The 12150-nt window shown below is 38.1% G+C and overlaps 1 protein-coding gene across 1 annotated transcript in view; it reads right to left on the reverse strand.

The window, feature by feature from the left end:
• kif6 (kinesin family member 6) overlaps window positions 1–10827 on the reverse strand; it is a 67294-nt gene extending 56467 nt beyond the window's left edge. The window contains exons 1-6 of the mRNA XM_029461208.1: window positions 10802–10827; window positions 9829–9868; window positions 7872–7981; window positions 5912–5986; window positions 1811–1958; window positions 1068–1177 (exon numbers count right to left, since the gene is read on the reverse strand). Coding sequence (XP_029317068.1) covers window positions 1068–1177; window positions 1811–1958; window positions 5912–5986; window positions 7872–7981; window positions 9829–9868; window positions 10802–10827 — 509 coding nt within the window. The remainder of the gene's footprint in view (window positions 1–1067; window positions 1178–1810; window positions 1959–5911; window positions 5987–7871; window positions 7982–9828; window positions 9869–10801) is intronic.
• Window positions 10828–12150: the final 1323 nt, after the last annotated feature.

The following is a 12150-nucleotide window of genomic DNA, read 5'->3' on the forward strand; positions in this document are numbered from 1 at the left end:
CCTTGGCACATACTTCACCAATACACTAAGTTGACAAACAATCAAACTGAAAACAGAACCTCCTTGGCGAAGGTAATAATGCACAGATGGAGTCAAGAAGTAAAAAGAGATGAAGAGAGTGCAAGAATGTCAGACAGACGAGAAGGAGTAGGCAGAGTGAACAGTTCAAGAGAGAAATTTGTCAGTGGCACAGCTTCTTCTTGAATCAGCAAGTGTGGCCACAGCATGGTTAACAACGGGCACTGTCTATTTCCAGAAGACTGTGATTTGTGGGTATCTAAACCTTGAGCTGGATCTTCTGAGAAACTTAAATGGAACTGGTACAAGAAAATACAAGACAAACACCAAAATGATGTACCAAGACGATGTTGCTCCTGGAAGACCAAAGTCTAGTTTGAGATGAATAAGTATTGAGGATGACAAAGAAAGGCCAAAAGAAAGAAAAATAAGATCATACACAGACAAACCTCTAGACAGATGGAATTTATAATTACAAAGAAAGATAGACACAAAGTAAAAATGAAGCCGGATGAAACAGGGTGAACCGTGTGGAAAAGAGACCGTTTTAAGGAGAGGGAACGGCAAAGGACCACAAATAGAGAGTGAGAAAAATAAGTAGATGGACACAAAAAAATAATTTCTCTCAGACCAGCTGCAGCAGCGAGTATCTATGAAAAGCAATTTCTCCACATGACCCTCTTGCTCTCCACTCCAGTGGCAGAGTCTGCCACCATGTTGACCACATCCATTGCTGTCCCAAAGTCTCATTATGTCAGTTGGCAGTTCGTAGTGAGGTGGTAAATACTATAGTATCCAGATTTCACCATGCAACGGCTGACAAATGGCTGTTCAGGAATAGGGTTCAGTTAACCCACAAGTGTTTAGAAGAATCATGAAATAAGGGGTGATTGTTTTTTTTAGCTTTAGAAAAAGTGTATTTGTCACTTATCAGTGCATGTCTTCAATACTAAATATACACTGTATGACTAATTGTTGACATTTTCAAATGTAACTGGATGTTTGTAGCATCAGTGTAGCAAAGGTTACAGTAATAAAAACAAACTGACGGTAAGTCCTCCAGTCGAGATGCTTCATGTCGGGAATCCAGAAGATCATATCCCATCTCATTGTAGATCTCCAAGTAGGAGACGTGTGTCGTATAAACCATGCTGCTGTCCTGTGGAGCATAACATATAATATGTTACAGTAGACTGAATGCATAAAGATAACTTTAAATGATGTTGCACCAAACTTTAAAACTAAAAAAATAACTAAAACCTCTCTTTGAACCTCAGATTTCTTTTAACTCTGTACCTAGATTCTAAAACTTTAAACTCCAATTTAAAAAGTCATTTTGTTGATAAGTACAATGTTATCGCCCCTCCTACCCACTCTTTTATAGACTAGGATTCGACAGCATGACATTTTGTTTATTTATGTATTCAATCTTTCTAAATGTGGGTAATCAAGCATCTCCATATTGATTAAACTTGGATTTCCTAAATGGAGAATTAAAAACTATTTAATTGTACAAAAGAGCTCTGCTTAATTTTGAATCTGGATGTGCTCATTTTAAACCTAGTTTTGCTAAACTCTGATTAGAAGTAATCTTAGATTATATTAATGCTTGTTGGTGCAACCCAGACTTGGTGTTTTTGTAAGGGTAAAAAGCACAAAATATTGGCCAAAAGCAGATTAAATGTAGATGCTTTGCAGCTTTTTCTTGTTTGTATCAATGTGTGTGGCCTTATTGTACCTGTACTGATAACTTAAATTGATTGAGAAAACAAGCTAACCCTGCTGTGCTGACCTGGGTGAAGCGTTGATACAGGTAGGACAGGGTGCGGGGAATAATGCCACGATCACTGTAGCGCTCGGCTCCTCCTGTGATGGTAAATGTCTTCCCACTGCCCGTCTGGCCATAGGCAAATATGGTGCCATTATAACCAGCCAACACACTGTGTACACACACACACACACACACACACACACACACACACACACACACACACACAAAAAAAAAAGACAAAGGTTGAGATTTCATAAACCTTTCAATGTAGAAGCACTCTCCTGAGATCAGTGGTTGACCAATAGCAGTATGAACAGAATCTACTGCTATGTTATCAGTAAAGAAGCCTCGCACTGTTACATATCTGTCAAGCTTATTCCAGCAGTTGTTTTGTGATGTGTACCTGCTCTCTACAAGTTCCTTGTGGTCGACCTTGACTAATAACAAATTATTAGAATGGGCAAATGCATAAATATAGCTACCTAAATGACAAATTCATGAACATAAAGTATACATATACAATAACATAAAGTCTTTGATATTAACAAGAGCACCAAGAATGAGCACTGTACTGTTTATTATCCATTTTTTATATTTTATGTGAAGCAGATGAGCAAATTTAATACACAATTTCATTTGAATTGTATTTGGATTCTGACATTTATTGGATAGTTGATAGAGAATAGAAAAGGGGGAGAGAGACGGGTATAACATGCAACAAAGGTCCCTAGCAGTCATGTGGGAAGTCATGGCAGATCATGTTACTGTAAGTCCATGAGGACAGATGGGATGTAAGAACATAATAAAAGAGTGTATGATCAGTGTTGTAGTCTAGAAGGCTAAATATATGCAACCAAACAACAAAATGGGCCTAAAGATAATTGATTGCTAACAGTGGAAGGTAGAGCAAGGGACTGTCAAGGATATCCCTAAGCAGACACCAAAAGCCTGAGTGAATTGAAACTGACACTTTAAATCCACAGTGACTGGAGACAAACTGCTGTGGCGACAGACATCTGCCGGTGAGGGAGGAATGTCTCGGAGTATGAGTGAATGAAAAGGCCAAAACCCACTCAACTAGGCAGGGCCTGATAAATTTTGGTTTGGCACTGAAACGGACTTCTGCATGTGTTCACGGCCATGGAAACCAATGGTATCTAGCTCTGTTTGAATGAAACAACATCCAAAATGGTGGTTCTCATATGAGATAGTATAAATTGGCAAAAAAAAACCTGTTCCGTAGTCTTGGAAATAAACCAGGATGAAATAGTGAAATGATTGACACAAAAGCTTGGATCAAAGGTGAGGATAAACTCTGTGCTCTCTGACTTGCCAATTGCAATGAAAAGATATCTTGACACTATATTTTTAAACAAACATAGGCCTCTCACTTATTCTAATGGAATTGCCAACCCAGTTTTAGAGCAGTGTGTGGGTTTCCTGTGTACTGTACAATTCCACACCCTGTATGAGAGGGGTAAGGGAAAAAACTGCATGTCAGTTTATATAAAACACTAAGTCCAGTCATGAGAATGGTGGTTGGACGGCCATTGGGCGTCCATTTAATCTGGCGTGAGTCATGGCAGTGAGTGGCAGCAGGGAGAAAAGACACAGGCTCTATGTTTAGTTTAATGTCACTACTAATGATGCGGCCTCAGCACTGCCACTGAGGCTTGGGCATTTCCCAATGCTTGTTCCTGTTTACACCTCAGCTTTCCTGGAGATTGGCAACTCATCATCCAGAAGATCCTTGTTCTTCCTGTTCTTTGTATGAGAGATCCAATTTTTTGAGGTAATAGGCTTAAGGATAAACCTGAACCGACACCCCTTTTTCTTTGAATTTGGGCTACAGGCTTCACAGCCTTGTGAAATGGGATTACAATCCAGATAGAGGGGTTGCCTTGCCAGCCCAACATCGTTGTGTTGGCTCTTCCTCTACTGGAGCTATTAATGCTGGTTTGTTTTTAAACTACTGTGTTGGGGTTGAAATGACTGGTTTCGGTTACACCGCAGCAGAGACAGAGACTAGTGTGCAAGTAAACGAGTTAGAGCTTTTGGCTAAACTTGATATGCGCCAAGTATGACAGAGTACCAACCAAAACAACAACCTGACAGTTATTGCTAGTTAAGAGGATAGGCGCCTGTGTGCATGAAACTGAGTTTTAGTGCGGTGACAGCGAAACTGTTACGATTCAAAGTGACTCCTCACTAAACCTGAATAAATGTTTCCTGACTTCAGGGGCTTTAGAAAAAACATTCCATCAGTCTAAATTAGATTCCGTTTGTGATTACTGTGACCAGACGAGCTTCTGTAACTGAGACCATGTCAATATCAACATTAGCTTCATAGTTATCAGCACACCAGCTGGGCTTCACATAGCTTAGTCTACGTCAGTCTCAGCTAAAATGCCTTTCAGCATCTACTTTTTGGATATGAGGCCTAAGTATGGGGCTATTGCTGTGACTGTTTGAAGGCAATATATTTCTACTCACTGTGGTGAGACTGGATTTAAATGGTTAAAACTTTGTGGAATTTAGAATATCCACTGTGTAAATGGGAATCCTACAGAGGGGGCAAGGAACTGACAGTGGACTTAGAAATGTCTGATTAGGGAGACAGATTGGTAATGGCTAGACAGGATGACTAGTGTCCTGCAGACATTATAGTCATATCCAAGACTAAAAGACGCTCAAATTGAAAAAAAGCTCAAATTGATATGGAAAAGACATAGCCTGGTTGTGACCGACACTTTTAACCTGATGTTTACCATCTGCCACAACAAAGGGGGGGCTGTTAAAAGGTTGGCAGGGGAAGACAACCGAATACCCAAGTCAGTGAACCCGTGTGAGTCAGGTCAAATACATCCATGTCCTTAGTCAGCCAATCCAGACGTCTCACCATGCTGTTTATACGTCTCCTATTAGCAAAGATAATGCAAAGCACTTGTGGAATTCCACAAATAGCCCCTATTGTGACTAAGAAGCCTTAGGAGGAATGGAGGTGGCTACATTGATCCAGGAGGACAGAGTTTGGCGAGGGAGAACCTTGTTTACATAACGACAACACCAACACACACAGGAAATTGTAAAAAAATAAAAAAGTGAATTCCCTCTCCTGTTGGCTGCTTTCTCTCAACATTAACAACACAAATCATTAAAATTTCATCACCTCTAAAATGATGTAGCGCTTTGAAATGCTGCACCAAAGCTCATTGAGTCAATGGAGCGCCGGAGTAAAAGGAAAGCACCTCTTGTGTTTCATAATGGGTTATGGCTGTTGGGCTATTTTGTGTTAATTTTATGATTGTGTAGACTTGTACAGTTGATCTTGACGGCCAGATTGTTCAGCATGTTACTCTAATGAATGTGGTCCTCATGCATAACATATTAAACAACCGCTCAAAGTGAGTGAGTGGTTACAGTATAGCTCTGTGTTGTGGCTTGAAAATGTTCTCACACTCACGATGGCACAGTGTGCCATCTTGCCTGCCAGCTCAGTTCACTTAGTGGTTGAAGTATGTAAAGCACGCCAAAAATCACAGGCACCCTCCATTTCCATCTTAGAGAAAGTTGAGCTTTACTGACTTCCTGTCAACAAGGATGGCTAAACCCTTTGTGGCCTGGCCACACCATGGAGAGATGAGCATTGCTGGGCACAGGTGGGCAGTGAGTTGTGAATGGAATAATCAAAGGTTGTAATTTTAAGGGTTGACAAATAGTTTTAAGAAACAATGTAAACTTTCGAAACTAGTGAGCATTAATAGAGTCATGCAGGGATGTACAATTTTTGTTCATCGTTATGTCCCCGACAACCTCTGTCGTCTCATTTAGCCACTTGTTAACAACCGCAACAAGCTATAAAATTCAAAAGTGGGGTATTTACTGACATATTGTACAGTATGCCGTAGAGCTAAACGTTGAAATCTCTCATGCTCATGTTAAATCACAGACCTTATTTCAGGAATCTAAACAAAATCCCTTTAAAAAAAAAAAAAACATTGAGTTTGAGACGAAATGCTAACTCCTTTCCTGATTGTAGGACTCCTTGCCGCAAAACTCTATACAAATATTTATATACGTACATTTGTCTTTTTGAGAAGTACAATGTCAGAAAGATTTTACCTGTCTGCAACTGGTTTGGCAATGTTTTCAAATATCTCTTCTTGTTTGACAGCTTGATCAAACACCTTTAGGAACCTAGACAAAGAACAAAGACAATACGACCATGACACATACTGTAGGCCCAACAAAACATCTATTATTTTATTTACTACCATAACATACAGTAAGTATACGTTGCTGGTTTATCTCAAGTATCAAGGGTTCAACACATTTACCTAAAGCCGTACTGAATAAGCAGACAAGTGGATGAAGAGTTTAGTCATTCTGTTTTCTAAAGCAGTCTCAGCACATCATGTTTTATCCCACAGAAAGATGAGAGTGATGTGAGAGGAATCCGCCCATGAAGAATGTTAAATGTGGAAATTGTATTTCTATAAGGGCACAAGGGAACCTCCACAGGCTATTATAAGACTCTGTGGTTTTCAAAGGCTCTCAGTGTCCACTGCTGTCCGACTCCCTAACTGTGAATTTAGGGCTTGGAAGCGTGGCATGGGCCCTGCCCAGTGGGTATATAAGGCTGCAGCTTTTACCACCAGCGTTAAACAGATGTTCTGGCTCTGCACTGACACAACTGCGGATGAATTATTCATGGAAAAATCTCTTATGCAACTTTGGGAGCGTAAATTCTGTTGGGCAACGCACCTTCCTCAATGTTATCTTTAAACTCTAGAGTTAAACCACTCTTGAAGATTTCAGCTTAAGCATAATTGAAATCAAGAGCTGAAGAGGTCATCTTTAAGTTTTTCTTTGTACACAAGAGGTGGCCATTGTTCTGCAAATAGTTAAGCCTGTATCGAATCATATTTAGGATCATTCACCTACTGTTCTTAAGAAGAAATTTCTTCTTAAAGTACTGTTACCTTTACACCATTGTTTGTTTGTTTGTTTTTCTTAGGTAACAGAATCTACGCAGACACAAGAACACACTTAGGCACATTTGAGTACTGACATTATCGCGTTTACTTCAATTCTATAGTTGTATAATGTAGAATATAAATTGCAATAATATTTTTATCATTTATAATATTTTATAATTATTTTCATTATTTCACTAAACGAGTAATAGCATTTCATGCTTTTTATGTGTTATTTTATATCCACTACTGATGCTACTAAATATAATATGCATGTTAGATGTACTTCCTGCAGGAGTGCCTCCACTTCAGAACTATATGTGTATATACACACACACACACACAATATATATATACTGTATATACCTATACCTTTGGGCATTATTGACTTAATTCTTTCAACATTTCTTTTCAATGTATGTGTGTGCACACAGCCCCACAGGTCTCGTGCCCTTAAATGTGCATTTACCTGGGATTCATCATTATAAGAACACAGGTAGGAACAATTCAACAGACCTTTTTTCTCAAGAATAAATTTAAGAAAAAAATGCAAGATATTTGTGAATGATGCTGAGTGATATTAAAAAAGACATTGCATGTAAACTGCAGTTATATTTCTTATTAATCTCATTTCTATTTATATAAACAAACTGCTGCTGCTTCTACATATAAGACAAAACAGATCAGAGATTGGTCAAAGGAAAGAGAGACCCTGTCTAAGATATTTAGCAAAGCAAATATAAAAAGCTTTCACTGACTAGAAGTACAGCCATTCTTAGATATAGAAAGGATATATATTATTATAGTGGACTTCAAATTAAGCCTTCAACTAACGATGAACAATGATTATTTTTCCAATAATCGTTTGGTGGATTACTGGCCCAGTTTCTCAGAGTAGAAGATGATGACTTTAATTGTCTATTTTTGTCAGTTCAATACCGAAAGATATTCAGTTTAACATGATATAAATCAGAGAAAAGCAGGACATCTCCATATTTGAGGGGCTGATAACAGCATTTTCTGCCATTTTTGCATGAAAGTTTACGATTCAACGATTACTCATGTGATGGGTTTATAGATACAAATACTGCAAGCTAACATTCTACCTGAACTTGTAGCACTCCCTCTTGTTGTTAACGAAGCCATCAGCAAGGTCCCGGGGCACCACAAACTCCAAAAAAGCACCTGTCTGCTCCTCATTGTCCACAGAGTACACCTGAGGGAGCCAGAAACAACAGTAGAGTCAGTCCTACAGTGGAACCAGGTTTATTGTTTACGATCACAGAGCAAGGTAGAGGTATTTTACCACAAGAGAATATTTGGTTGAAGGCATTCATGTATTCTTTGGAAAGAGTTGTCTCATATATGTTCTGTGATTTGTATGCCTTTATGGTATGTAGCACTATACATGCAGTCCAACTTAAACACAAAGACAATACATCATGTTCCATCTAAAATATAACTTTGGCCACTTGTGGTTTGGATAATGCAAGCCCCGAAATAAAAAGATGGAATGTGTGAAGCATTTACCCTGTGGAAAGCAATAGAACGAAACAAGCAATCATGATCAGAGTAAGAAAGCTGTGCAATTTCACCTCCGCTCCCAAAAGCCTCAGGGGAGACCAAGAAAAGCTGTAGAACATTAAACCAATATAGATTGAGCTCTAGCAGTTGAGGACATCTAAAGTAAGGCTGGCTGGGTCAATCTAAACGACCCCACCCTCAACATATGTTCTGGCATATGTTTCCGATGGACAGTGATGCAATTATAAGTCCCAAGGGTTTCAGGAATAAAATATAAGACCTAAATGATTGTATTGTATTTCATGGCCAGTCTGCAAGCAATATCACCTCCTGACAACCTCTGCTCTGTTGACAGAACCTCAAAAAGCCCCAAGGAGGTAGCTGTGCTCATTTAATTCTGCTGGATATTGTCAGCTCAAGCTAAAAGTGCCACAGAAACTCTCAATGTAATTTGATCATTTCTGCCATCAGCCGGGTAAACTGGGAATAGTGAGAGTGCCAGTGGTGTTTGTCATGGAAATTAACTTAACTTAATTTTTTTTACAAGCATGTCTAATAAAAAAGGGCCCTCATCTGATAGTAGGTGAACATTGGATCAAAATAAAATAATACAATAAAGTAAAAGTCTTATATTGACTCACCTTGTTCACTGTGATGCAGTTTACACAATACATATGTATTATGTGGATAACTCTGCATTTGTATTTACTGGGAAACTCTTTGATTCTAAATACAACTTTAATATCCTATGTGGTCTGAAAAAGGCCTCTCCATTAATCGAGATATACATTTAAAAGTGAAAACAAAGAAAACTTGTGTGCAAAAAAAGAGGTCAAATAAACATATTGAACATCATCACTAAATACTAGATGGTTATATATATATATATATATATATATATATATATATATATATATATATATATATATATATATATATATACACATATATATATATATATATATATGAAATATTTAAAATTGGTAACATTTAGCAGGAGATAAAAAATAATAATAAATAAGTATGGTCACTAGGTTGTTGCTGTATGGAGATGGCGACGACACAGACTTTTTTCACATATTTTCTAATTTTCTTGCAAGAAAAGCACAGGTGAAAATTAATTAGGCTACATTCCATTCAGGTGTGCCAGTTTCAGGGACATGCAAATGTATTGTAAAGTCACCTGAATGATTTATTGGGACGTAATGGAAGGGAGCCATCTGTAATAATGCCATTAGTTACATGTGCTTTGCCTGCAACGACATGTCTGTTGTGAAAATGTTATGATATGTGTAAACACAACTTGAATAGCACGATACAATGTCTAGACAGGTGTGTGTTTAGCTGGTCAAACCTGCTGTTTTGTGATAAAATGCCGTTCTAAACTTGGATGATTTGCGTTATAGGAATACTACTGAGGCTACATGGAGAGGCCTCGTTAATATACCGCCAACATTGGCTAGCTTAAATAAACATCCTGTCGAGCATTATCGATTTTAATGAAGTTGTGTTTAAACGCTGTTGTAGTTGTCCACTTACCGCTGTGGTGTTCTTAAGTGGGTTTAATGCGACCAAATATCTGTATCGTGTGTTTCACCATTTCTTCAGCTTAATAAAGGAAATTGTCATGTGTAGTTGATGTTCCTTATAGCTGGTTAGCTCGCGGGCTTCAATGCCGGCGCTGTGCTCTCTGTAGTTTGTTGTAGCTGGTTGCTAGGTGACGGTGGTTACCACCACTGACAAAGATCGTCTATACTTTTGAAGATGATTCATCAGAGTAAAACACTCTTTCAACCTTTCTCATCCATCCTTCTCACTCTCTCTCTCTCCCCCCCCCCCCCCCAAATGATTGATGGTGTGTATGAGGGTGGCATGTGGGATGTGTGAATACACTTTTAAGACACTGTTAGGGAGGTAAAAATAAAACAGGGATTCATAAGTATCTTTGTGTATCAAAAAAGAAAAGAAACGCTATATAAATTAAATATAATATAGCTGTTCTACTTTCCTCTGATGTATGTTATTCTCTTTTAAGCAGGTATTTTGTATATTCAAGACAAAAGGTCATCCCAGTTCAGTGAATCATCAGTGGGTATATTGACAGAAGTGTATTCAGCACTGCAGGCACTCCCACATTAAGCCAAGGGCAGTTACTCATGATGCAAATAGGTGCAACCACATCTGACAGATTTGACAGTAGATCTATTAGGAAATATATCTACGCTTTGTGTCTATATGTAGATCTTGCATAAAAACCTTTTAAAATAATTTAGTCTGAGTCACATTTCTGCTTCTGGTATTTCACCTGAACCCTGTAGCTCATGTCCCCCAAATATAGCCTACCCGGAAGTCTACTTCCAACTAGGCAGTGTAGCCTACCGGGAAAGTCTGCATGGTTTCAGGGTGGCATTCAGGAGACTGTATCATGTTTGTTCCAGTGCATTCCTTGGTGCCACAGAAAATTCTTGTGTGGTTCCTTGTTTTCAATAGAGTTGTATGCGTACGTACGTACATGTGTGCGTGTGTCTTGTTGTGCATGGTTATATCATATACTGCGGCTTTTAGTGGGCAGTTTGGTATAACGTGTAGATAATCATATACCAAGTTTGCTGTGTGGCATTATACAGAAGTGTGGTTGAACTCACACCCATCTGATGTTCTATTTGGAAGCTGAACCACCGGACCACTATACACTATGATACTTGCAACTAAAATAGCAGTAATTTACCAGAAATTATGAAGTATAAAGACACTTAACCTTATAAGTCATTATTAAATGCTTGATAATAATAATAATAATAATAATAATAATAATAATAATAATAATAATAATAATAATAATAATAATAATAATAATTACGTTGAAAGGAGCCAGTTGAGGTGGTTCGGGCATCTAGTAAGGATACCACCTGGGCGCCTCCCTAGGGAGGTGTTCCAGGCACGTCCAGCTGTGAGGAGACCCGGGGAAGACCCAGGACTCGGTGGAGAGATTATATCTCCTCACTGGGAACGCCTCAGGATCCCCCAGTCGGAGCTGGAGGATGTGGCCCGGAGAAGGGAAGATTGGGGTTCCTTACTGGAGCTGCTGCCCCCGCGACCCAATCCCGGATAAGCGGTAGACGATGGATGGATGGATGGATGGATGGATAATAATAATAATAATAATAATAATAATAATAATAATAATAATAATAATAATAATAATAATAATAATAATAATAATAATAATAATAAGCTTTATTTGTATAGCACCTTTCATACAAGAATTGCAGCCCAAAGTGCTTCACAGCAAAAACATAACAATTAGTACAAGATTAGACAGAATAAGAGCATTTACAGTACAATAATCACAGTGTTGATGTAAATGAGTCTGAAGTACCATTATAAAAATAGCAGAATTAAAATAATACAATATAGCAGAATTAAAATAGTATACAATAACATTGGAAATCATGCCTAGTTTCCCTATCTGTGCGGTACTTAACGACCCTACTGCCAGGAAATCACAGTCATCACACCATTCTTGTAAATGTTTTAAACTGTCAGAGCCATATTTTGAAAGCATGAGATCAACAATGCGCCCCTGTGGTCTTTCAACTACACATTTATCAGAGAAACTTCCTCTTTTTCCCGTGGTAAAACAGTCTATTTGATCTCAGGTTTCTCAAAAATACACACTCTGAAATTTATCTCAGTTACCTTTACACATTCAATGTTAAACCAGGTATAGCAAAAATGTATGAAATCATTTAAATTAGTTGAAAGTGGCACCATTAAAAGGCTAAGATAAAAATATATAAAATATCACCATTAAAAGGCTAAACTAAAGGGATATGTTTTTAGCTTACTTTTGAAGATATT

Source organism: Cottoperca gobio, chromosome 22 (assembly GCF_900634415.1).
Source record: "Cottoperca gobio chromosome 22, fCotGob3.1, whole genome shotgun sequence".
Taxonomy (NCBI): Eukaryota; Metazoa; Chordata; class Actinopteri; order Perciformes; family Bovichtidae; genus Cottoperca; species Cottoperca gobio.